General features: G+C 39.9%; 1 protein-coding gene across 3 annotated transcripts; it reads right to left on the reverse strand.

Annotated features, from left to right (window-relative positions):
• Nucleotides 1–793: 793 nt before the first annotated feature.
• Nucleotides 794–27548, reverse strand: dop1a (DOP1 leucine zipper like protein A). 3 transcript variants are annotated; one of them, XM_056258522.1, is made up of 38 exons: nucleotides 27403–27548; nucleotides 26192–26384; nucleotides 25918–26099; nucleotides 25660–25830; nucleotides 24752–24941; nucleotides 24523–24621; nucleotides 24212–24311; nucleotides 22657–22739; nucleotides 20415–20529; nucleotides 20200–20320; nucleotides 19967–20086; nucleotides 19779–19890; nucleotides 19391–19420; nucleotides 18592–18825; nucleotides 12777–13323; nucleotides 12153–12424; nucleotides 11918–12070; nucleotides 11712–11812; nucleotides 11326–11591; nucleotides 9122–11219; nucleotides 8657–8768; nucleotides 8249–8431; nucleotides 8044–8169; nucleotides 7831–7965; nucleotides 7658–7713; nucleotides 7460–7564; nucleotides 6433–6499; nucleotides 6019–6163; nucleotides 5813–5892; nucleotides 5442–5551; nucleotides 5144–5293; nucleotides 4978–5039; nucleotides 4696–4848; nucleotides 3399–3535; nucleotides 3148–3203; nucleotides 2853–3017; nucleotides 1911–2040; nucleotides 794–1386 (listed from the first exon to the last, which is right to left on the reverse strand). In XM_056258522.1, exons 2-38 carry the CDS (start codon nucleotides 26327–26329, stop codon nucleotides 1084–1086), a joined length of 7407 nt encoding a protein of 2468 aa, XP_056114497.1. In that variant the 5' UTR covers nucleotides 26330–26384; nucleotides 27403–27548; the 3' UTR covers nucleotides 794–1083. The 3 variants fall into 3 exon arrangements, with proteins under 3 accessions (XP_056114497.1, XP_056114496.1, XP_056114498.1); XM_056258521.1 differs by having other exon boundaries at nucleotides 22657–22766; XM_056258523.1 differs by lacking the exon at nucleotides 19391–19420 and having other exon boundaries at nucleotides 22657–22766.

Below are 27548 nucleotides of genomic sequence, written 5' to 3' on the forward strand. Positions count from 1 at the left end.
ATTTTACATTGTTATAAAAAGTGCACAAAAATACCATTTTCAGTTTTTGTATTTTAGGTATGAAATATATATTTCCCAAAACATGTTTTACTCTAAAACTGTGAGAAAAATCAAAGCCATAAATCTAAACAAACTGTTCTAAATTTGAGGTTAATATCTCAAAATGATGTGCTTTCAGTAAGAACTAGTTTGGGCGCAGTACCAAATGTTTCCAATAGATGAAATTCGTCTCCCATTCATTTCCAATGCTGTAGTTTTTGACATTTTTTGTCAGGACCATTTAACCTTTTCGAATCATGTCCATGTTTTTTTTTTGTTCACACAGTAAGAGCCAAAACCTTTTCCAAGTTTCGTACCATTTAAACAGCACCAAAGGGTTAAATAATAAATAATATAAAAAATATACTTATGTCATTTTAATGGTGGTCTTCATTAATTTTATAAATTCATAATCCCCCCCATTTGATTATGGCTGTACTTTAGTTAATTTAGATCACCCTTTAAAGAAGAAAAACAGCTGTAGTGAAGCATGTGGATTGGAACATGTCTGTTTTATTTCCTATCACTCTTACTTTACTCTGCTATGCAATAATGTTTTTCCATTATGGCTTTGATCATTTTTAAAGCAACATTACTTTTAACTATCTGCATATATGTATTTTTACACGAAAGGTTTTTGCTGACAATTGCAATCTAATCCAAAAGGAAATAAATATTAGTGCAAGTTTGATTAGTTAGTTATGGACATGAGGTCTGTTACAACCCTTTCTGTGGATAAGGAAATTCAAAAATGTTTTAAATTCACATGATATGTCTCTTTTATTAGGCAAGTCACCACAATATGGAATGGCACAGTATCATCATACTATCCTATGGGCTCAAAAAAATGAAAGAAAATCATCACAGCTGGCCATATTTACATTAAAAGAATTTAAATTAAATAGTATAGCTTTTGGGGAAAAATACATTAATTAGAAAAGCAAACAAATGTACAAACTTCTTTTTTTTGTTCTCTTCCATTTTTTTTAAAAGGTGAGGTGTTAGTGTTTTTGCTCAATAGCTTCACTTTTTGTTCATGTCAGGTCACGTTTTGATGAGTCCCTCAAGGAAGTCCTTCTCAACCATTTCCTCAATGTTCTGTCTGGCCCGGCTCCAGAAGACTTTCTGGCTCTCCAACTTCCCATCCTTGCTAGGGAATGGGCCGTCTCTGGGAGTAGGGCTGTGATATGGTCCTGAGCGGCTGTTGCCTTTACTGCTGAACACCTGACTGAGAAGGTTGAAGAAAGGGAGGAGCTGCTCCATGCTGCGGATCACATAAAGGGTGAGCAGGAGCTGTCCGGGCTCCCAGGACAGAGTGCGTGTGGAGCAGTCTTCCTCTGGATTTTTCTAGAGTTAATGGAGACATTCCCATGAGGGTAATGAACATCCTAGGCTTAGGAGCATTAGCAAATCTACTGAGTAGTCTATAAATGTTATAGGTCCTATGCTAATCACGTGGAATGAACCTCTATTAAAATAACAAGGCAACAATTGGAAAGAACAGATTTCCATTGATTAATCCTAAAAGGGGCGACATTTAAGAGGCTGTGGGGAGAGGCAGGGAAAGTGTAGGTCTCCTTTCTTGGTTTCATGTTGAAAGGGTGTTTGTTGTGAATATTTAGATCTGGTGACTTTGTTCACACATTCTTTGTTTAGCTCATGGGCAACATTTAAAAACAGCATGAACACCTGTAGTGGGATACTCACCTTCAGATAAAAGTTGCTTTTTAAAAGTAAAACTATTTTAATCTTATTTGGGTCCTAATGAGATGGAAAATAGCAATAAACATAAATTCTCTGATGTCTCTTTATGGTCTTGCCCTTTTTAGGGTTAATTGCATATTGTGGCGACTGTTTTGTGGTCGTATTACCTTGGCCCTTTTTCTCAGCAGCTTGGCCAGTCTTACAACATAGGGCTTGAACTCTCTCTGATGGGTCCCCTGTCTGCGGACCTCCAGACCAGAGTCATCCGAGGCTTCAGGGACAAAAGCCCAGCGATACCTGTGGCACAGTGTATTATTATTTCCTTCAAAGTTTGTCATGAACTTTATCAATGAAGAATACTGATTTAATGTAAAAGGATGAATAGTTTTCACAGCTCGGAACAAAAGTGCTTTGCACACTTGAAATAGTTAACCCTGGGTCATTCTAAACCCGGGGTAAACAGATTCCTGGGTTATCACGTTTCACACTGCTCCTGATTTAGAGTTAACAGTTAATCCTGGGTAATCATAAGCTGCACTGTACATTCCTAAACCCTGTGTTAATGTCCTTATTTGCATATTTGCTGTGTCAGTGTCATTGAATCGACAAAAGCAGCATGCGACCTGTTTAGACTTTTTGAACTATAACGGTAAGAAATAAATGAAACAGCCTTTTCTTCACTCCAAATAACATATTTTCCATCACCATTTCTCAAACACAGTGTTTCTGTGACTGTCCAAACCATGTGAATATGAGGCAAGCAATTGGGTGTACGTTGCTAAGCATCTAGCCATAGCATTCTAACACCACATAATTTCACACTACAAGTTTGGCACTGCAATGCAGTGTTACCGCAAGAGCGGTTTGTGAGGTTTCATAACTTTGGGTAAAAAAAACGGTGCAAACCTCACTTTTAAATTACAAGTGTGAAATGTTCCTCTATCGAGGGTTAAATGCAGTATTTAGAAAAACGATAACCTGGGGTTAAGTGCAGTGTGAAAAGCCCTATAAAGCCCAATAAATATTACTAGCTTATTCAAATGAGTCCCTTCCTTGTACAAAAATACATTTCAAACATTTAATGTGTAAAAACATGTAAAAACACCCACATCTGGAACTGTGGCAGACTCTCAGAGGGCAGAGCAAGGGCCAGGTCCAGCAGCTTGCAGGCAGACAGGTAGAGGTTGAGCCAGCGCTGGCTGTTGTAGGAGGTAGAGAAGCCATTGCCCCCTGAGTATGTTGTCTCGAGCCCTGCAACCGAGGGGCCTGAGGTCCTGGAGAGAGGCCAAAGACCACATTCATCAGTATTCAACATGTACAAATCACCTATAAGGTCTTAAATGGAGCCTGATTTTATTTCTTGAACAAAAGCTAAAAGATAAAACAGATTTAATAAATGGATACCTGGTGATGTCCTCATCTGCAGTGAGTTCTTGTTCCATGAGTAAGAACACCTGAACCTGTGGGAAGAAATGAACATGGTTGATTCTAATAGAACGAGACAAAAAAGCTCTACCAAATAACTATTGCCATCCAGATTCTCCCTGGGAACTTCTGTTATTTCACCATCAAGGCCAAGAGCTTACAGACTGATTTGTGAGATGCTGCTTGTGATTATTTATAATATGTAAATGTGAGGTGTGTCATATCCTCACCAACTCAGTGATCATAGTGGGCCAGAGTGAGGTCAGGTGCTGGGGGGACATGCGCAGTAGCAGCACTCTGAAGAAGAGGAAGACCTGAGCATGGAGGATGGGCACTTGAGGGAGTCGTAGGCTCTCCACAAGACGCTCTGAAACGACATTGTGTGAAATGTTAAGGACTGTGTATACAGAGCTGAAAATCTCATTGACAGCGGAAGCTTTTTCTCTGAAATATAAGAGCAACAAATACAGCAGAACAAACTGTGGGCCGTCATCTACTCAATCACGCAGCGTGACTCACAAGAAACTGTTTAATTCTCACCCTTTAATAGTATTTATAGCTTCTAATGTTAAACAGGCTGTGTGACAATGAGGAACAATTACCTCAAAAATGTTCACTGGTGTGCAGGTGTGAGGAGTATTTAAGTGAAATACATATACCTCTCTCTCTATTGCTCACGTGCAGAGTGCTGTTTGAAAGTTGGCATAGGTTCCCGACCCCTGATTTAGAGCTTATTATGTGCGCTAGATTACTAGGCTGCGCTTCACTTAATTTTTTATGCCCTTCCCTCACTAACTTCCCTCCATATCATTGATGTCTATCCGTTTCAGATGTACATCAGTGCTTACGTTGGACTACTGGCGATTCTTAAGATTGTCCACTACTGGCAGTACCCTTGGAATGGATTGAATTGGAAAGTCCCAAGCCCTTGATCACTTGGAAATCTTACTGGAACTGATTTATTATTTGCATTATATTGTTTATTTATTTTTCCTAATTAATTAGTTTGATGCACAATTCTATATGCCAATAGGTATGCTTGAGCTGTTGGAGAAAATCTATAAAATTACACAAACTAATAAAATATCAATACAATAACCTTATAAGTTAAGAGTTAATAGGCAATTAATAGATTAAACCTATTAAGTGCAATATACTGTGGCGTTACAATCATGTTGCATTGTGGTGTATGTGTGCTGCCTGAAGTTTGCATAGGAGTCGCCTCACTCCCTCAGTCAAGGGTCTGTCGAGGGGGTCGAGGGTCTGTCCATATAAGCTTTCCTCGTTTACTTGAGGAACTGGAACTCAATTCAAATTGGAGATGAAGAAGAGCTCAGGGAAGTTTGCAAGTGTGTCTAAAAGCGAAGTGGATCGCAACCCTAGAAACTTACAGGCAAGTGTTTTGAGGCAGGTTGGAACTAAATTCAGGACATTGGCCCTCTAGGATTGTACACCCCTGATTTTGAAATCAATGGATTTTTTGTTTAGGTACTCTTATGTAGCATGTCTGTTAGTATCTGCGTGTACCTTGAATGTCTGGCAAGTACTTCTGGTATTGGTCCACCTCACTGCTGTAGATAGTGAAGGCCAGTCGTTTGAGTAGCATGGCTCTCTGCTCAAGCTCTGCATCTCGATTGGTGAAAAGACTCAGAGAGCTGCTCTGAGCAACGGCAACTCGGGCTGCACATATACAAAACGTTAGCAAGTTCCTTTCTACAACACTCACACAAAAAAACAACTCGATGATAATGATAGAGCAATAAGATGGACGCAGCTGGAAGCCCCACTTAGTAGAAAGGGAAGACTCACTCATTAGGTCTCTGAATGTGGTTTTGTCATGAGTCATCAGGTGGTCTATGATTGCTCTCCAGCTGAAAGAGAGAGATGTGGTCAACTAGAGGTCACATTGCCCTGTGAGTGGCTGTAAAACCACTGCGACGAGGAGAAAGGACATGTTGTGCTGTACAGGACTCACTGGCTGACACAAGAGGAGTCCATCTGGAAAAACGTATGGTCCATAAACAGGTCGAAAGCTTCTTTCTTCCAGGCTCTCCGGGTGTACTGATATCCACTGAGGCTGCTCAACAGCTGGATACAAGCACGATAACTGGGGGCATTGTGAGCACTGGCAAAAAGAAGACAGAGCAACAAGATCTTGATCCCTATAATAACTTTTAATTACACAATCCAAGACACTGAAGCAGCTTCAGCAACTTTGTGTCCGATAATTTTGTCAATTCCTCATCTTGTGTCGGATTTTAAAGACTAAATACCTATGGTTGCGCAGGTAGGGCACAACATAATGCATGAGGTTGACCAGCAGAGGAATCACTCTCTCCTTCTCATCACTGTAGAATACCATATCTAATAGATGAGCCAGTACCTGCAAAGACACCCATGAGCACAATAATTCAATTCACAGAAAGCCAATCAACACAACAATGGCAAAAAAAAGCTAACATACAGAGACAAGTAGGGCAGGGCAGAGCACGACCTCTGGTGACCTGTGAATGTTCTTGGTGTGCTTGATACCACTGCAAAATTCTAATTTACAAATGATATCTGCTGCACCAGTTGTGGTAGATTTGGGCTCGTTGTATATTTAAAGAAGGAAAAGAGTGTTCATGTGACATTCTGTGTTTACCTCAGCCAGCAAAGTGAGGGCGTGAACACTGTACACAGATGGAGTAAAGCTTGAGGCCTCCATCACTGTAAGCATTAGATCTGAAACATACATACTGTTAGTGAAAGACGCGCCATACCCTCATGGTCATGGAGCTGTGCATGCTAACAAGGGTCGATGTACATGGGCTATACCTTATATAAACACAAACACACATAGTCTCTGACCTTCTACATCTGCCTCCAGACTGGCCCCCTCCACCATGATTTGAGGGGAAGGTTTGACCTCTAAGTTTCTTCTCAACCATGTGGTCTGTTCTAAGGATGAGCCTGCAATCGTTCCAATAGCCTCTACGATCTTATGGGTCACATCCTGGAAAATCATGGTTTTATGATTTAATGTGAACATTTAAAATGAGACATGTAAGAGAAACAGCTGACACTGACACTAAAGTACCATGGCATTACCATCTGTTTCAATGTTTACCATAGTATTATAGAATTGTCATATTTATATACTGTGGTATTAGCAAGTGGTAGTGAAATACATGGTATTACCATGGTACAATGTCCAAAAAACAGTAACACAAAGTAACCATGTCAAAAAAACGGTGGAGAGTGTTGGAATGAGGGAAAGGTCACCTGTAGCTCTCGCTGGTCCTTCTTGCTTTCCAGGGTGGGATTCTTTAGGATAAACTCATTCAATACTCTAAAGAAAACATACAAATGAATTCCTGATTCTATAATGTAATCTATTCTAGAGCTGTCAAAAAGTCGGAATCGTAAACACCTCTGATTGCCCATTGTGCTCAAGCACTCATCAAATATGTCTGTGATTGGCTAGAATGACCAGCGCTTCAAAAACATGTTGTAAATATACATCAATGACGCTCTTCACCGAGCGCTTACACAGATACACACGGGAGTGTTTGAAAGCAGGCGTCTATCGGCGGACCGGTCCTCTGATAGACGGCTGCTTGTGCTTTCAAACGCTCTCCCGCTCCCGTTTTTTAAAACATTTTCAAACACTTCCGTGTGCTCTCAAACGCTCCCGTGCATTGCTCATTGTAGCCAATCACAGACATATCCGATGAGCGCGTGAACACAATGGCCAATCAGGGGTGTTTACGATTCCGCTCAACATCGTTCAAAGCGTCACAATTTTAAAATTTCAGGACCAACTTGGTAACGAAGTCGGTACATTTTGACAACTCTAATGTAATCTTATAAGTTAATTTACTTATTTATTATTTATCAAATCAACAGCAAACACTAATGTCATGTAGAAATGTACATAATCATAACAATACTTTCTTAAAACAATATAGAAAAAAACAGCAATTACCGGTACATAAGCTCTTTATCCCAGGAAAAATCTTTTTTTTTTTTTTAAGTCTATTAATAAACTTTCTCAGTAAAACATTGCCTAATATAATTGAATCCAGGACATTCCAATGAAACATGCTTGATAGCTAATGAAGTCTTTCAAAAATATCGCCTATTTTTTAAACAAAAACAAACTTTTCATTTATGACAAGGTTCACTTTGTTATTGGACACATTCATTCCATTACATTAGCCACCATTTATCTTATAAATTAAAGCATCTAAATGAATGTACTTTTGAAATGAAAGTATGGCTGTCCTAGGATTTGAGAAAAATAACTAACCCTAGTATGAGGAACTGTCCTGGAGCAGGCAGACTGAGCTGGACAGAGTCCTTCAGCAATGCCAAGAGTGATGGCCAGCTATCAACCAGACTAGACACTGGAATACTAATAGAGACGAGACAAGGGCAGTGAGACAGAGTAATTTAAAGAATGCCCTTGGCATATGCAGATATTACTATAGTTGATCAGTTCACTTACCTCTGCACATAGGCATAGAAAAATTGAAGCATGCAGACCTCCAGGGAAAGATTCTTCTGTAAAATGAAGAAAGGCAAAGGGGAGTCTTAAATCTACCTGCAAAACCAACAGCAGTAATTGACAGTGACTGGAGAAAAATGATGGGAGTTGTCAGGGTATATTCGTAACTATACCTTCTCTTTGGCGATGGCTGGGGGCTGCTTGAGGACTTCCTTCACTGTCTGTATCACAGTCTCAGTTCGCATGGCACTTACTGAACGAACAAGTTCCACAAGGAGAAGTTGTTCCTCACTAGCTGTGGGAATTACCTAAAATACAGACCAATGCATTTTTTTTTGTACTCCCTGAGTACAAACCTAATAGGTTACTTCTGGTGTTGTTCATACCTTGTTCCTGGATGGAGTTTTAACTTGCTTCCTTTCATTCCACACATAAGCAATAGCAGCCATGAAGTGAGCTCCATGATTCATTGAGATTGGGCCCAGCAGCTCTAGAATTTGCTGCCTGAGATTCTGTGAACAAGCAGTAAAAAGTTTGTTAATCTAGCACCTGGACTACTCTCAGGACCAAAGCCCACTCTCCTCACGGTACCTTTGTGGATCCTAGGTTGATGTTGGAGGTGGAGCAGGCAGAGGCTGCAGCTGGCTTGTCAGAGTTATCAGCCAGATAAAGGACACCCCACAGCAGGGTTACGGAGGACATGATGGTGTGCAAGATGGAGAGAATGCCTGCACGTGCCTCTGCAAGGTGCTTCTGATCTACATTCACCTGAAGCTGAGGATTACATGCACATAAGCATTAAAAATCATACTAATTCAAAGCTCATTCCCTAAGCATTGATTAAAATTGGCATTGACACCTATTACATTAATATTATATATACATAAATTATAGAAAATATAGATTATTAGATTGTTCTCACCATTTATTCACTTTTTTAATGTATCCATTATCTTAAGCATTTGAAAGATAACAAGCATGAAACACTAGCTCCCTCACCTGGTGATATTGTGATGTTGGGTCTAGCAGACAATAATGGATTATGGCTGTCATTCCTTCTAGTACAGTTAGAATCAGGTCAGGAGGGATACACAATGCCATCCACTGGGGCCTAGAAATATACACACAGAAACATTGGTTTTCTCCAATGTTTAAATAAACAAAGCACTGCTTAAAATATTTATTTTTAATTTATATTCCCTAAAGTGCTTTTTAAAAGAACGCCATATTTTTAGGGCAATAACTGAAGAATTGATGGTGAACAGTGCCCTCTTGTGGATATACATGAATATACCATCACATGACCTATAGTCAAATAATTACTTTGTGGTTGCGGTGTGTGATCTGTTTGTGATTATACTCTTTATCAACAATTTGAAAATTTCAATACAAACACCTCCGTGAACTACTGTGCTTTGCTGTATGGCAATGTTTCTCTGCTACATAACTGAATTGGTCCAGTACCTTGTGTCCGTGAGGCCCGTCTCGTAGCGGTATTGCTGGATAAGGTTGTCAAGGTTTTTGCACAGCTGAAGAGTAACAGATGCAACTACTCGCCGAAGCACTTTTCTCATGTATGGCAAAGTGGCTGTGATAAGGCCAATCCACTGTGGGTGCATCTTGCAGGCATGATGCTGATGCAGGGCTCGGATCACAGCACAAAGAAACATGCCCTGAGCTGTAATGGGTTGCCCATGCAGATATTGCAATGAAGTCATAGGTTGTTGTGGGTTGACATGTTCTACCTCGCTCCCAATCAGCTCAAAACCAGCCCCGGGACCATTAGGTATGCCACTAGACCCAGTTGACCCCGGACCTCCCTCTCCACCCTCATCCACTGGGATCATCACACGGTGCTCCAACACCACCAGGCTCTGAAGCAGACGCAAAAGTTGTGACTGTATCGCGCTGCAGTTGTCCAACTGGTCCTCTGACAGATTGATGACGCTGTCCTCTGAAAGCCCCTCCTCAACTGCAGCCACATTGGTGCCACGGGCACGGTGTTCATGCCACTTCTGTACACTAAATATGGTGGAAAGCAAACAGTGTAGCACTACTTTCTGCACCTTGCATTTGGACAAAACGTCACAAATAAAGCTTGCAAAGCCCTTGGCTGAGCCCCCAGTGACCTTAGAAAGCTCGCTGAAGAGCAACGTCAACACTTCCACGCTTGTCAGCTGCATGGCATGGTTTCCTGCCAGGTCCTGTGAGGTGGCGGTCACATGGGCCGAGTAATAGCTGCGCAGAAAATAGAGGCAAAGGGAGATTATAATCTCCAGGAACATGGCACTTCGGAACGAGTGAGAGTGCGAGTCCTGCGGGATGGGGCAGTAGAAGTCCTTGCCCATGACAGAGACACGATGACGTGCTAGCAAGTTTTGCAGAAGAGAGAGCTGTGGGCTGTATGTGTTGTTTATGCTGGTGGTGGAGATAGCGCTCACAAATCCTGCTGGTGAAGCACGTAGCATGGCTGCAATGGCAGAGAGCGCATGCAGAGTCCGAGAGGAGTCATAGAGCTGAAGATAGAGCAGCACATGCTGGTATAGGGGATGGATGTTAAAACGAGGTGACCCAGAAGTGCGAGATCCTCCCACCCCACTAGCAGCCCCACCACTGGGTGAACCTGTGTCACTTTCAATCTCAGACACTTCCCCTTCCCCACAGCTGTACCAGTTCTCCAAGTCAAGACTGTCACCAAAGAAGATGCTGGGAGGGCGGCTCTTCTCAGCCTGGTTGGTTTTGCGTCTATCATCATCTTTCCTCTTGACCTTCTTGATTTTAGGCTTGGCTCCTGGGGATTTGTCCACCAGACGCTCCATAATCTTGCCCTTAAGGCTGAGCTGTGTGCTGCTGTGGCTGCGCTTGCGGTGCTGGTCATCTACCTGGAGACTCTGCTCTGTGCCAGCACTGCCACCGCTGTCTGGCAGTGTAATGATAGAAGGGGAGGAGCTATGCCGAGCAATGCCTTCCCGATGCTCCTCTTCCCCTAAAGCATCAATTGAGGCCACAGCCAGGAACTCCAAGGTTCCCCCTGCAACAAATTCTGGGAGCGTTCTAGGTTGGGTGTTGGAAAAGGGAGCAAGGGTGATGCATGGCCCGTTAGAGGTATCGGTGGATGAGTTGGAACTGTCAGAGTCTGTCTGAATCCAGGCATCAGGAGATGATGGTGTCTCAGAGGACTCTTTCTCCACCATTTGCACCACTCTGTCTACAAGCTCAAAAAGCACAGCAGAAACTGCCTTGTGCAAGGACTCCTCCTCTGACGAAACAGATTGACAAAGCACAGGATCAGATATATTAACAGTGCTACCAACTCCCTCCAGTTCATCAAAGCTGCCATTGTCTATAGTGGAGGACTGAGAGCCACTTGAATCTGAGCTCTGGTGCTCCCCCTGCTGATCAGGAGGTTGATATTCGCCACACAGCTGCAGGTTCTCGCTACTAAGGCTCAAGAGAGAAAGACTGTCACTCAAAGGGTTGACTGTCAGGCTAAAGGGTTCCATATCATTCAATGGGAGGCATCTACCACACACTTGGCCATTCCCTGATATCTGGCTATAACCTGCGGAGGAGACAAAAATCACATTAGAAAGCAAATAATTATTTTGGTTAAAAAAGAAAAAAAGCAGATGATAAATCTATTTAGATTAATAGATGAACCCTCTTACTTTCAGTATAGCCCATATCCCTCATGTAAATTGGCTCAGAGGACTCTTGTTCCGTTGGGTTAGGAAAGACCGGGTTCCAGTGACGCTGTGCTTGAACCCGCTGTATGGATACACGGTGAGTTTTAGGGTGCAGCAGCAAAAGCAGTAGAGGTTCAAGAACACGAGCTATGTCATGTCTCTGCAAAACCTGGTTCAACCAGGCCCTGCCAACAGCACTTGCAGAGCCGTCCCAATAACTGAGGCTGTCTAACATGATAAACAGAGACCTACAAAAGGAAGAGAACGGTGAGGCGATTTAACAATTAATGACAGTGTCTTGAGATGATTCTCCAAGTCATATTTGTTTTTGTATAATTAGACTTTATCTCCCATAGAAGTGCTGTTACCTGTCAAAGGTCCGATTGAAAGGGGAGGATTTGGTGATATTCAAGTCTCTGGTTAAGTGCCAAAGGACTGAAAATTTTACATGAGCCTCCAGGCGTATTCTCTAAAAAAAAAATTGGTAGTATGTGAAAACATTTCTGTGCATGTATAATTGTGAAATTCTATGCCACTTGTTTGTGGGGTGTCTGTGCATGCATGTATGACTGACCCTGTCTCGATGCATGAGCTGCTGGCTAATGACATCTTCACAAATGCTGGGGGAGGGAGCCAAATTATGAAGCTGGTAAAAGAGCTCCACACTGCGCTTGTGGTGCTGGGGGGTCTCCTCTCCCAACTGATCCCATAAGATAAGGGCTACACTCTACGGGAGAGAAGTGAGAAGGTGATCAAGATAAAAGGAGAGACTTCAAGAGAATTAAAACAAGGGAAGAATTAATGCAAACCTTGAAGAAACCTGTTTTCTCTGCAATGTACTTCAAGATACCCGGAGTGAGTGGTGGTCGAATCACCACTGCAACACGCCCCTGGCTCGGACTCATTGGCTGGCCCGAGTCTGGACTTGCCACACGCTCAGCTGTCACCATAGCTACAGACTGTGTGAGTCCGACAAGGTCCATGACAAGTGAGATAGCTACTGCTTGAATACTGAAATCAGCAGCGGTACAGCACGCATCCATCAGGGTCTGAAGCCACACCGCTGGCTGAACACTCTCGCCTGTCAAGAATTGTCACAACACAAATGTGACATAGAAGGATTTCAAGTGTGAAACAAACTATGTATTTATATAAATTACCCTCATTAACTGCCCCCAAAATCCCTTTCTATTAAATTAATTTATACTGCATGTGAAAAAAACAACAACGGATTGTGCTATCAGGTATGTAAGGGTTGTATATTAAAGCAATACTAATACTTATTTCTTGTTATGATTTAAGGCAGCAGAGGCAGTCAAGGATAACGATGTCCAGCAGGATTTGTGATACAACTTAGAGGAAGGTGACTAACAGGCTGACCTCTGACCTTTGGTGCATCAAGTTAAGAAATGGCAGCAGAAAGTCATTTTTACCTGTCTGCTCCTCTCTAGTGGGCGAGGACTTCAGGTTGCCCTCAGCAATGTAGACTGGAAAACTGGAGCACTCCAAGAAGAGCTGGCAGGCAGCAGTGAATGCAGACAGACACTCCATTTGCACAGAAGACTCCTCAAAACCACTTGTCCATCTTTTATCAGCCACCACTGTTAGAGTGTCCATCTCTGCATTGCAGCTCTTTCCTGCTTCTGCCTGACCACCTGGGGTGATGTAAAGCCTCACTAGGCAAGAAAGGAACTGCTGGAAATGTTCAAGGCAGCACTGCATCACTGGCTTGTCCTGGGGCTTGCTGTGGGATGAACTATTAAGCCCAGATTTGGGTTTAGTTTTGGGTTGGACAGGTACATCTTCAGGGATGGAGGCATGATCCTCGGAGTGTTGCATTTTATCAGGTTGCTCCCCACGTTCAGCCTGGTACTGGATGAAGTCAGTAAATCCACTCTCTGACAATCGGCTGCTGGAAGCATTCTCGCCATCATCAAATACATCAGTGCTGCCAGGGGCTTCAAGGGTGACTGGTAGGGTCTGAGCAAGATTGGGAGTGAAAAAGATTATTTCTCTCCAGGATGGCATATAAAACACACTGTCTTCTGAAACTACTGTGCAAAACCCTAATCAGTTTTGTCAAGGCAGTTTAATGAAGTCAATGAAATATACTGGTTTATTTTTTATTTTTTTATTTTTTTTACTCCATCCTGCTACCGGATGAGTTTTGGTTCATTGCCACTGTCGCCTTTTTTACCTTTTTTCCACCTTAGTTGCCATTGGCTCTTGGCTTGCTTAGTTGGGGACATTAAATTTAACATTTAATTTAATATTCAACAATAATGGCCCTGTCCCAAATGGCGCACTTCATGCGGACTTTCGGTCTCGTGGACTTAAATTGCACATGCTCGCAAGGTTTGTAATCGAGTCCGTAGGCCGTCCCATTTAGCATTTTAACGCTCTGAAGTGTGCTCAGCAGCGCCCCCTTTGTACCCTTGAAGCGGTCTTCTGTGAAGCCCGCATAGATGCAGGCTCCACGCACTTTAACTACCCAGGAATCCTTGCGAAAGGCCAATCAGACAACGGATGGGAGGAGATTTCGCTCACGGACAATTGTTAACATGGCTGAGAAGAAAATATTTAAGTGTAATTATCATTACGGTTTTTATGACAAGTTTATACAAACATTATGATCATCGACCAGTGGTTGATGTCTCAAACATAGGCTAATAATAGCGAGCTGAATAATACCATCGCATTATGATTCATTAAATAAATAGAACAGAATGTCAGGGCTTTACTGAGTCATAAACACAACAACAATAGGCAGCATATTTCCCTGAACCTGTAGCTCCTGTCCATAACAACAATCAGACCGTCTTCCTGTTTTCGGCGTGACGATCAAGTCTGTCCCAAAAATACCTCTCAATGCGCCCTCGCGGACTCGCGCTAAGGGCCCTATAGGTCTGCACTACATGACGTCACCGTAGTGTGGACTCTGAGGAAGTCCACAAGTCCGGAGTGAGCCATTTGGGACAGGGCCAATATTGATCTAACTGCATTGACACCATTGTATGAGAACTGAACTGAGCAGGACGATGACATCACAGTTTTCTCCAGAGCAGTTATATATGAATTAACTAAATTAAAGCTGCAGTCCGCAGTTTTTCCTCTGTCGCCATCTCTGTTTGAAATCTGCAATTGCAGTCATTCGCAAAATTATCAACTTTACGTGAGTTGTAATTCGACATGGCACAGTGCGGATGAACATAGTGTTTGAGGGGAGTGTGCAGCTGTCAGTCACCGTGCCGGTGTGGATACTGGCATCCAGAATCACAGATTATTCTTTTTGGAAGTATGACCAACATAATAATTTTCACCAGAAAATGTCATCTGAACATGTAACATCCACTTTTGTTCTGGTTCTGACATTGCAGTAAATCGCGCTGATTAAATCTAAAAATCGCTTGTCATATCACGGAAAACCGTGCAAATTATACTTTGTTCTCAAATTGTTAATGTTAACAAAAAAAGCTACGGACTTCAGCTTTAATTACTTTTTTAAAACAAAATGAAACATCACTGAACTTACTTAAGCTGGACTGTGATGCTATTTTCTTCTGGAAACAAACTTTGTTGCATTATCTTTCTGTTATCTCTGTAAAGCTGCTTTGAAACAATCTGTATTGTAAAAAGTGCTATATAAATAAATAAATACATGTAAATGTATTTTTAGAGGTGGTGCTTGTAGTTATTTAGCATGCTGACAACATGTTTTCCTTAAATGATTAAACAATTACCATTCAAAAAGTAACAATTTTAAATGTAACCCCTTTAAAGCACTGGAACTACAGCCAGACACATTAAGACATACAACTTTGACCATTGTGCAGGCCTTTGCTTGTCCGCTTCTCCCGGACAAATGGGATTTTTTAAGGGCCAAGTGAAAGAGAATTTTACTTGACTGAACCGACAAGTAGTATAATTAAAACATTAATCAAACCATCTAGGGAAGCACAGAAATGTGATTTTTATATTTTATTTTATTCAGTGTAAACGGCGACGTGCCAGTCTGTGTGAGAAAGTCTCTTGTGGGAAAATCAAAACAAATGAGTGCAACAGCACATAAAAAGAAACTCACAGAAATGGTAAAAATTCTAAATGCTTTCTAAATTCTAAAAGTTTTTATATTCATAACATAAATAGTTAAGCAATATCATGTGACCAGTGTGATGTTTTCTCTCTAAAAGCCACTTCCGATGCAGCTTTATTTCCTCTGCAGTGAAAAGATGGATTTTGCTGATTGTGATTTCCTTTGGTAACAGACTTTTTAGTGTCTTATTATCCTAAATTAATTTACTGATAAAACTTAAGAATTTGTCATGAAAGATGACACATTTAATAGGGCGAGGAAAAAACTCTTTAAAAAAAAAAAATCACAAATATGCTGATTTAAGTAAATAAGAGCTGATAGAACACTGATGAGAATATTGCTTCAAAATAAGTTGCATTAACAAGTCCTTTTTTCTATCCAGACAATAAACTTTTTTACTTGTTCGAAGGGCAAGTACATAACAAGGTTCAATGTCGAGCCCTGTTGTGTTACATCTGGTGCAGTTTTTTGGAAAATCCCATCACAAGCCTTACATTAAGACAGTGCATCAAGTTTAAAGGACTTCAACTCGAAACCAGTAAATTATGTTCCATTATGGTGAGCTCTATCTAGCTGTTTTTGAATACAACAATGCATCTTATGTGGCTACATCTGATACGGGTCAAGTGAGACCTAAACCAGTCTAATCATAAAGAGCTTCCTTCAAGTTGACTGTTCAAGCATTCCACCAAGTCGATTTTAAAAATATGTATTTTTTCGAATCCCTATTTGCATAATGTCGATAATATTATATTGTTATATTATCATAGTGACTGTAAGGCTGCAAGGAATTCCATGCTTGTCAAATTTAAAGCCATTTCTTGCGCAAAACAGAGCTCTCTCAGTCCTATACTTTAACATGAAGCCCTTCCCATCATGCTGTGGGTTGGCTATAACACATTCAGACATCCACAATTCAGTGGTTTCTATCATAGAACCGTGTAGCAGCGCAGAGCCAGACTCAGGTGGCAAGCAGTGCACTGCATGAGCCCCGAAGGAGGGAAAGGAGAGAGTTTGAAGGCCATTTTCACCTGAGTGAAAATGACAGACTCTTGGGCCTCAGAGGCTAGACTTGGCTCCCACTAGAGAGAGGAACTCAGCTGTGCATGAACATCTCATCCCTATTCCCTTGCTTACCCTTCCTGCATGCTGGCACCATCCAGGGAGTCTGGCAAAATTTCGATGAAGATTCACTTAACGGTAGAGACACGTAGTCCCAAGTAAGGTAGCAAACAGGTCATGGGGGCGCACACACACACACACACACACACACACACACACACACACACACACACACACACACTAACAAACTTATGTCAGGGGCCAATGATGGAGGACCATCCTGTCTACTGGACCCAGAGCAGGGAGTCAGTGAAGGCATGTACAGTGGGAGACACACCATCAAGCAGAAGAATGGTTGTTTCCAGGCCAATGCTTATATGGCAATCAGGCCATATTGGCTTGACTTTAACAGACTAATGCTGTAGGGACTGCTTTCAATGACTTCAAAACAATTAAAAGACATTCTAAATTGACAGAGTACTGTTGATATTGGCAGTTAAATAACGTGCTGCTGAGTGATGTAGTGATGTGAAGTCAGAGAAGAAAGAGAGTACATTTCACAGCTGAACTGTGAACAGTTAAGTTAAGATACTTTTTAATCTACACTACATATATTCCCTATGTGGAATGTGAGATGAGATGAGAGTAACAGATTTTGTGTTTCAGACTGGAGGTTGGTCTCTGTGCACTGATGCCAATGTGTTTCCTTAGTTGGGCATGAATCAAAGCTTCTAAAAGCCACTAAATTTCTAATTAGATTATCTTACTTTCATTTGATTTATTTCATCAGTTACCAAGGGCAGCCTATATAATTAACATTTACATATAAAGAAAAAAAAACAACTTTGAATATTCATTACTAATCAAATGTTTACTAGAAGCTTACAGAACTTACATAAAATATAGCTGAAGGTAGCAATTATCGGGGCCAAGCACAAACAACACAATACATCAAGCCAACATGGCTGGGAGCATCAGACCAACTGCAACAAAGAGCAATTAAAGACATGATCTGAATTGAATTTGGTGAAAATCAGACAAACGGTCTAGGAGTTTGAAAAAGTAGGTTTTTCCGAAAATTCAAAATGGCGGACAATTTTCATGATGGAAAATAAAGAAAATCAAAATGGCGGACAGGAAGTTTGGCCGACTATGGCAAAATTGGTATCTATGTTGTCGGCATGACCCAAGGACTCTATTAAGATCATTATAATGGGATAATTTGATAAAAAGTTATTAGCATTTTTGGACATTTAATTATAACTTTGACCACAAGGTAACGTTGCGATGAAACTTTTTAAGTATTGTCAGGGCACGGAAAATTTTCATGATGGAAAATGAGGCAATAGTAATTTTGTTTCTAGCCCTTACGTTTCAAAAGTTATTAGCACAAACGTGTGTGCAAATTTGCACATTTGGTGGCACTAGAGGGATTGAGTCTCCAAATTTACTATGGTGACAGTTCAGACTGTCCTCTATCTGTGTGTCAAATTTCATAACTTTCCCGCAAGCAGTTCTATGGGCTACCATAGACTTCCTGAGCGGAAACGGAAGAATAATAATAATAAGAACGCCAACGATTACAATAGGTACCTTCGGTGCTTAGCCCCTAATAAAGGAGGTCTCCCTGTTACCTGCAGGCAACATATATCTTTGAATTTCCAGTCGTTTGATTGTAATGGAAATCAAAATTTGTTCTCTACTTTTTTTTTCATGACATTTTAAGATGGTGTTTTCCTGAATTTTCCAGGCCTGGAAATATTTTAATTCTTATGTATATTTCTAGGTTTTCCATCATTGGAACCCTGAAAAATGTTCAGGGTAGCACTAAAAAAATAGCAATTTCTAACTGATAAAATATTTTAGAGCTGAGCATAACTAAAAAAAAAAAAAAACCTTCTATTGAATGTCTTTCCTAAAGCTTGTTTGTTCCCAGTTTTTCCATGACTGTGTAGACCCTTCATATATTATGCTTTACCTTAAGCTTATAATGTTCTGTTAAAAATGTGACCTACATATAAAGTCAGTAATTTATCTGGTTTTGAGTATTTATTCACAGAACATGTTTGAATCATTTGATTGTCTGCTCTCACCATTTTCTCATCTTTGTCTCTAGAGGAAGGGGCAGTTGCGGCAGAGGACGGTCCAGAGGGCAGTGCAAGGGGCGACACCAGAGGGGGCTGGACTTTGCTGAGGATCTTCGAGCAGAGGCGCAGACAGGGGGTGAGCTCTCTGAGGCCCAGAGCCTGCAGGTGTGTGGTAAGAGCAGAAACCATCCGCAGCAGCAACTGAGGTAGATGCTCTGTCTGGATCTCAATGTATGTCTCCTAGAGAGAAAAAGAGACAGAGAGAGATGCATGAGGGAGGCTCAATTCCTTGTCAATGTTAAGACAGCTGGAGGTCCATTCCTGCATCACAGTCAGTAATATACATTAAGAGTGATGGTTAACAAAACTGAAAAACATAAAAGAACCATTTAGGCTTTATGTGTGGTGTAAAAGTGAGTAATAAGCTTAAGAATTTTAATTGGTGAGCTCATGCAAGTTTATGGTTCTACCTTCCGCAACATCCATAGATAAACATGAGTGTTTCTTTTAAATAATTAAATAAATGTAAAATGTTAGATATAACATAACAATAAATATAATTGAATACAGCAAATAGGCATTTTCTTTTTTTTTTTTACTACGCTTGTCTGTTTCACAGCATTCAAGATCAGAGGGTGTGAGTGGTGTGAAGCTGAAGTGGCGTTTATTTTTTCAAAGCGAGCAAGGAGCAGGAAATGGAAAACCTGGAGATTACAGACCATTAATGGATGTTTCTGGAAAGGTAGCCAAAAAATTTGAGTGAAGTGAAGGTAAGGTGAAGAGGCAAGTAAGAGCAGTACTGTACCTGGCAGATAACCCTCATGCTTCTAGTAGGCTTCGAGGAAAAAAAAGAGAGCAGAGATTTTCAGACAGACAGAAGCGAGCAGTGCAGAGGCCAGAAAACACTTCAGAAACCCTGATTGGAAGGCCAAGATGATCTCTGAATCTTTCACATGGACATCAACACACACATAAAAAATTGGACACATGTAGAAAATGTCTAAACTATGAGGCTAAGACAAACCAAGTGTCACTAAAATGTTGAAGTAGTTTAGTTGCGTATAACTAAAGAGGTAGAAACATCAATGGAGATTAGACCAACTTCAATTTTTATTTCTAGCTGGCAAAAAGTCACCAGGGATCTGAACATTTCAATAGCTAAATTATCATATCCAAGTGTAAAGTTTACCAACCAAAGACACAATGTCCAACAAGAAGTCCACCAGCTCACAGAACTCAAGCAATGAGCGTGTTGATGTCTCAGAGCTCATAGTCTGTCCAGTGGTATGACTGCTCTGAGTCCACCTACAAAAAGAGAATGAGGTCAAGCAAGAATGGACCAAAAATGCATGATATTTTTCACCCATTATCCTACACACACCTGCAGCACTCCTCAAACCAGTGCGCAATATAGTCCCACATGTAGTAGGGCTCAAATGAGTTAAACAAGAGGTTGGCTGTTTTAATGAGCTCTGCTGTTTTCTTGTTTTCTCGGAGTTTGCTGAAAAAGCAACACAAAAGAAAAAGTTGAAAATATTGTCATTGAAAATATTGAAATATTTGTAAGAACTGCATAATTGTAACAACCATTAGTGAGAGAAAAGAAGTGCGGACCTGCTAAGTTGAGTTTGGTCTTTGCTGAAGGGGTTTTGGTTCTGAAGGTCCAACTCAGCACGGCACTGAGTGTTCAGGGTGCGAAACACTTCAATTAGAACATCCTCTAAGATTGCTGGGCCTAAATAAAGTGGACAAAAAAGTATCAAGGCAATTCCAAACTCTCTTTGTGTGAGTCTAAGCATACCACAGACATCATGAAGTAATGGCTGTACCCAGCTCAGGCTTGTCGAGAAGGCTGATGAGAATGCGAAACGGCTTTAAGTCGTGCATCAGGATGCTCTCCTCCTCCCCTCCTCTAGCCTTCCCCTGCAGGATCCCCACCATGGCCTACAAACACACACAGACACATTTATGGATGCACAGACAAATACAATTCTGACCAGTAATGATAAATGGCTGAAGTTAAATGGCTGATATCAAACATACTATTTTGTATAAATTAAAAATAAAATACTTAAACCAACTGTTTTAAAAATTACAAGTAAATGTATCATTACATTATACATGTATATAATGTTCAATATGAAAAACATACAGTATATTCAGTTTGAGCTTTGCTAAAGATTACATTTCACAGTGTTATTGATTCAATTAGAGTTCTTAGAGTTCGAAAGTAGCGAAATATCTTTTTTCCATATGACATACATCAGAGTATAAAAGATTATTGAAGGGATAGTTCACCCAAAAATGAAAATTAGCTCATTATTTACTGTCCCTCAAGTCATCCTAGGTGTGACATTCTTCTTTATACATACAATCGGAGTTATATTGAAAAAATATCCTGGCTCTTCCAAGCTTTATAAATTGAATTGAATTGCTGTTTCTGTTTTGAAGTCCATAAAAGTGCATCTATCCATCATAAAAGTGCTCCATACGGCTCAGGGGGGTTAATAAAGGCTTTCTGAAGTGATGCATTTGTCTAAGAAAAATATCCATATTTAAAACTTTATAAAGTAAAATAACTAGCTTCCGGCCAAACGAACATAGGGATTCCATTTAAGTCTAAGCGCAACTTATGCAAGTAATGCAACGTACTGCTGATATTTACGCTAACGCCATGACCCACTACGCTACTTCCAACGTCACAAGTTGCGCTTTGGGCACAAGTAGACTGCGTTTGGCCGGAAGCTAGATGTTACTTTGTAATGTGTTATATGAATATTTTTCTAACGCAAACGCATCGCTTCGCTTCAGAAGGACTTTATTAACCCCGCGGAGCCGCTTGGAGCACTTTTATGATGGATAGATGCACTTTTATGGACTTCAAAACAGAAACAGCAATTCACTACCATTATAAAGCTTGGATATTTTTAATATAACTCTGATTGTATTCGTCATATAGAATGTCATATACACCTAGGATGACTTGAGGGTGAGTAAATCATGGGCTAATTTAAATTTTTGGGTGAACTATCCCTTTAAGCATCTAAAATTGAAGAAGTCCGGCATACATCACCAAAGAGAAGTTTTTACCTGGAAGATCAAGTTAAGACATTTTAAATAGCATTATGAGCTAAAAAAAAAAAAAAAATCAGTAAGATAATGATAACAAAATTCACAATGAGATCTATTACATGCATTTACATAATAGAAAAAATAGGGTGAATTTTCATTTCATGCTGACTTTAAAGATTAACTTTAAGTGAGCGTTAGATGATGGAAAAGGTAATCTAAATGTAACTAAAGTACTTAAGATGGATCTTTCCTCAGCATTACCCTTGAGAAGGAAAATTATCTCCATTATACTGTGTAGGCCTTTGCAAGTGTGTATTTCCGCTCTTTAGGGATTTCACACTTGGTCTAACGCATGGCTGCACAGACAGAGGAACAGACGGTCCCTGCAATAACCTACTTCCCAAACAAGCGAGATCCAACAAGTGGCCCAAACCAGATGGCACGCAATCAAACAATTCCCCTTCCAATAAAACAGAGAGGAAAATGCCAAAAACAAAACTCCCCCTGCTGCAGTCCCAAACTCAACCCCCAGGGGTACCAGGACATTTTAAAAGCATGGCCCTGAAAGGCTCTGTCTGTGCATGCATTGGGACCAGTGTCTCATTGCAAGCTAAACCATGCATACAGACCACATGGAGAAAAGTGAAGACAGAGTGGCTTATTGACAAAATGTGTGCATGCACCTGTGCGCCACTGCAGACATAACAAAAACAGTTTTATCCTACAACAAAAGCAAACTCAAACTCAAAAAAAGAAAGAGATCTTTTGAAGTTTCTATGTTGCATTTGATTTCTCTTTCTGGAAATGTTTGTTTAGAATACTGCGAACAGCAGAGATTTCTGATGTCCCATTGATCCCCAAAGTCCAAAACAACAAAATGAGTCGCATCAATCCATCTTTTTGACATAAAACAAAATTTGGATGCTGCATTCAAAAACATATGTGAAGTTCTCACTGTTTGGACTTCTTTCTGCTTTGAACGTTTGACTTTGACCTTACCTGAATGAGCATGTCCTTGGAATAAGTGTTGAAGTAGTGCGTGACGTGTTCTTCTGGATTACTGGGTCGGGTGCTACGAGGGCCTGCTTGCACGCCATTGTTATCAAAGCCTGAAAACACCATCAAGCACACAATTAGAACATTGAGTTCATAGATATTAAGTTTTCCAAAACAATTTGAATGGCTTGCAGAGATACAAGGAAATAAATGTGTTCATGGAAGTGTTAATGAAAATATGATAAGAGGCTACTTATAGCTGACACTGTGTTCATGACATACAAACTTACCGCAATGTTCATCCACAGCATATGGACAGCAAGTAAGAGACAAAATCAGGTCAACCAAAACACTTAACAAACACGCAGACCATTTAAGAATCATATTACCAATCTGTCTGAACTGATAATGTGTGATATGGTTCTTATGAAAACATGAGAAATCAGAGGGGAATCAGAACGTTAAAACAATTTTTTCTAACCTTTGGTCCACTTTATATAGCTTAAATGTAAAATGCTTTACCACTACCAAACAAATTTATGCTGTTTTTATGAAGTTGTAAAATTAAATACAGCATTCACTGCAACTAGTTAGTTATGATTTATTTTTATTTTTTTTGTCTTTAGTAAGCAAATTTTTGCAAATCCACTCATTTGCTTTTAGTGCTAATGTACACTACCTTTCAAAAGTTTGGGGTCAGCAATATTTTATTTAAGAAATTAAGGTTACACTTTATTTTAAGGTGTCTTTGTTTCACTGTATTTATACATTTAATTACTTTTTTGTTCCTCGTGTTAAAAAAATAATTGGTAAGAGAGCATTTATGTTTAAAGCCCTATTAGATTGGAATAATTTACCCATACATATTAGATCCATTACTTCATTTCGGTTGTTTAAACAATCTTTATTATTTTATTTGAAAGTAGATTGCACATGCTATCATTGAAACTGGTGTTGTAGTTTTGTGTATTGTTGTGTATGTATGTGTGTATGTGTATTTGTATATATGTGTATGTGTATATGTATACATGTATGTGTATGTATGTATATATATATGTGTGTATTTTATATTGGTGGTGTCTTGTTGTTTGATGTATTAATTGTAATTTTGTTTTTTCTGTAATTGTGTTTCACTGTAAGGACCCCCTCGAAAACGAGATGATACATCTCAAGGGGTTAATCCTAATAAATTCTAATAAAATTACTGAGTTATATTCAGTAACTGCATGTACTTACTATAGGGTTAGGATTTGGTTTGGTTTAGGGTTAGTTGCATGTAATTATGCATAATTAATAGTTAATGTACTTAATGTACTTAGTATAACACTATACTAAGTACATGTATCATATGTAACAATGACACTGTAAAATAAGGTGTTACTGAAATTAATACTTTTATTCAGCAAGGATGCATTAAATAGATGAAACGTGACATTAAAGACATTTACAATGTAACAAAAGATTTCTAAGAAATGCCATATCTTTGAAAATGGGAACAAAACTAAAAAGGTGGACACTGAACAGCATATAGTTTGTGTGTGAGGTGTGGATATCTCACCCAGCAGCCAAGCATAAAGTCTACGGTTCAGGGACATGTCTCTTCGTAGAACAACATGAAGTGCTGCAGACAGAATCCTGATCATGTCTGGACGTGTAGCCTGAAATGAACAGTATAGAGTGTATTTCGTCTTAGTGCTTAATTTCTGTCAAAAACTTTACACTAACTTTTCTATTTTTGTGGCTAGAGAATAATCAAATCTACAAATATATGTGTTAAAGGTGGACAGGTGACTCTGCCACCTGAGATGCAACACAGAAATATTCCTATCATTGGGGTAAAAGAAAATCCTTTTTTGTCAGTTTTGTTACCTGACTCATGTGGAAGGGAAAGCAGAACAGGATAAGATCTAGGGTGCTCCTCTGCACTAACACACTGGAATCCTGCACAGATGTGCTGACTGCTTCCACCTGAAGAAAACATCAAATCATGATATAAATAAATGTTCCCTGTGGTATCCAGTAAAACAATTTCTATATTGTGATTCATTCATTTTTAAAGGCTGTTTTGCTTGCATTTTGCCCCTATTGATCAGTGTACCATCAGTTCGATGTCACTGCCAATGATGTACAGCTGGTCCTCCATTGATAGTTTTCGGTTAAGGTGCAGTAGGACGAAGGACACTCCAGGCAAACGCACAGAAGGGCTGGTTAGGATGCTGCCCCACAGGGCACTGTAGAAGGCCGGCTGCTCCACAGCTGCTGCCACCTTTTCTAGCAGGGTATTGGACCTATTGTTTTTATTTATTGGTATTAGTCGATATTGTAGATACATGTATATACACACACACACATACATGTAAATATCTCAGCTGATATTGGATATTTAATTGTGCATGCTCATTAGTTCTATTTATACATGAAGATCACCTTCATCTAGCGCTTAATCTTTTTAAAACGCTAATAATTTAATAACACTGTAAATTTCTAAATGAATTTCTATGCATATGCATTTGAAATAATGGATTTTTGTTTTTAGTGTTTAGTTTTAATTTATTTATTTATTCTTTTTTTAAGAACATATAATACACACTGCTGTTTAAAGGTTTGTCAGTAAGATTTTTTAAAGAAACACATTTTTTTTAGCAAGGATGCATTTAATTGATCAAAAGTGACAGTAAAGACATTTACATTGTTAAAAAAAACATTTAAAATAAAGGCAATTTTTAAATTAACAAAGAATCCTTTAAAAAAAATCAGTTTCCACAATACTATATATAAATAAATATTAAGCAACACAAATGTTTTCAACATTGAAAATAATAAGAAATAAGAAAATAATAAGAAATTCCCAGGAATAAATTAATTTTAATTTTAAATTGCAATAATGTTTCACAATATTACTGTACTAATATAATAATAGTAGTAATATAAACAGTAGTATACATATTTAATAAACATGAAACAAGTACATTCTAGATTTAAAAACTTTTTTTTTTTTTTTTTTACCTGTCATAATACTCTGATCCCTCCTCCAGACCAGGCATTACACCGGTCAGGAGTCCCTGCAGGCCTGGTTTAAGAGTCTTCCCCAAGGGCAGGTAGTAGGTCTCATATAACCCAAGTAATACTGGCTTCACAGACATAGCAGCATTGGATAGCAAAGGGAAGAGTCCAGAACTGAGGAGGAGGAAAAGGTTTAAAAAAAGCACATATTAAGCACTAAAAGTCACAGTAGCAGAAAAATCAATCTTGCAATATCTCTACCTATAGAGGAAAAGATCCTTCGCCAGGCGCTTTGGTCCAATGATCTTGAAGATGATTTCGTAGGTCTCCAGGGCCTTGCGGTGAACCCCGCTGGGCAGCGCCGGGTGGAGGCATTGGGCCAGGCGCTTTCCAATGGTCAATTTCTTGGGCACAACCTGATACTTGCCATTGTTTTGCAAAACCTGTCCAACAAATACAGAAAAATTTGATTAGTAAAGCAACTGTCAGGTTTGGAACTGCTACTAAATGTGATCAAGATGATGTAGAAATGGACCTTGTTGAGCTTTCCGAGTGCTGAGATCAGATCGGCCCATTCGCTGGAGTACTCAAAGTTTTTTAGGGCCTTATCTACTGCTGCCACATAGTTCCTGTACTTCGAGTCACCAAGGAGTTCCAACTCCTCTGCATTCATCGTCCTACACGATGGGACTAAAAGCCGATTCCGAGGTCACGTACAAACATCACACCTTCAGTTTAAAGGAACAGAGGGGAAAATGCACAAAGGTTAAACTCAATGTGTGTACTCAATGAGTAATGTTTTAGTTTAGATCACATGCTTGATGACGGAAAAAAGAGCTTACACACAGATTCCAGCATACTCAACATTAAGCTTAACCAAGTAGTATTTAACACTCAACCAACCAAACACAGCAGCACTTCAGTGGTCAGAAGAGCTCACTGTCACTGGTGGAGATGCTGTGGGAGGCTGTTGAATTATTAACAGATGTGACTCAGTTGTAGGTGAGACACTTTAAGCTATAAAAGGCAAAGAATAACAACAATAAAGCACTGACTAGGGAAAAAATAAATAGTTCCACATTTTACTCCATTCTAATCTGCTGTTAACAGCAGTTATGTTATTGAAAAAAGCATTAAATTCTTGCAAAAAACCTGCAATAAAAATAAAAACGTTTCATTGGGGTGCCTGAGGCTGCCATTCTGCTTAAATTTTCATTTTGTGTTCCACAGAAGAAAGCAAGCCATACAGAAAACATGGGGATGTGTAAATGATGATTTCCATTTTGGATGGAACTGTCCCTTTAAGATGCATCATAACAGCCCAGTTTTTACTCTATCCAAAACCAAAACAAGATCACACCAACCAAAACAAGTATGCATATTAAGCCCTTCTAAATCTGACTCTGTTTTAAACTGGAATGAATTAAATTTAGAAAAAACATAGCATCACTGCATTTGGCAGGCTTGTGATTTCCCATAATCTGCTGATGGGAAACAAGGGACCATTGATGTGATGAGAAGGCCCCTCTGAGGTCCTCAATAGCGGTTAGCCAGTGTGACAATGATGAATATGTGGTTCGTAGTAAACATCTCTTTAAATCTCTCCACTTGATACGATAACGTTGCCTCCTCCACATACTGAGAATAGCCATCCAAACACGATCAAATGTCATGAACACGCTAACTGCTAAGCTACTGTACGCTCGCTATAGAGCACATGATTCTCTCCATTGAGCTGCTGCTTACCGTTGTCAGTCGACGACGATTTTTTAAAAAGGTCTGAGCTGTGAGGGGTTGAGGGGGGTTGTTAGTCTTGAAGGCAGGCGAATGTATAGATGGATAGATGGATGAATAGGTTGTGAGCGATGTACGGTCAGGTGCGACGTCGGTGG

This window comes from Rhinichthys klamathensis, unplaced genomic scaffold, assembly GCF_029890125.1.
Source record: "Rhinichthys klamathensis goyatoka isolate OS25496 unplaced genomic scaffold, OSU_Roscu_1.1 h1tg000152l_1, whole genome shotgun sequence".
Classification (NCBI taxonomy): Eukaryota; Metazoa; Chordata; class Actinopteri; order Cypriniformes; family Leuciscidae; genus Rhinichthys; species Rhinichthys klamathensis.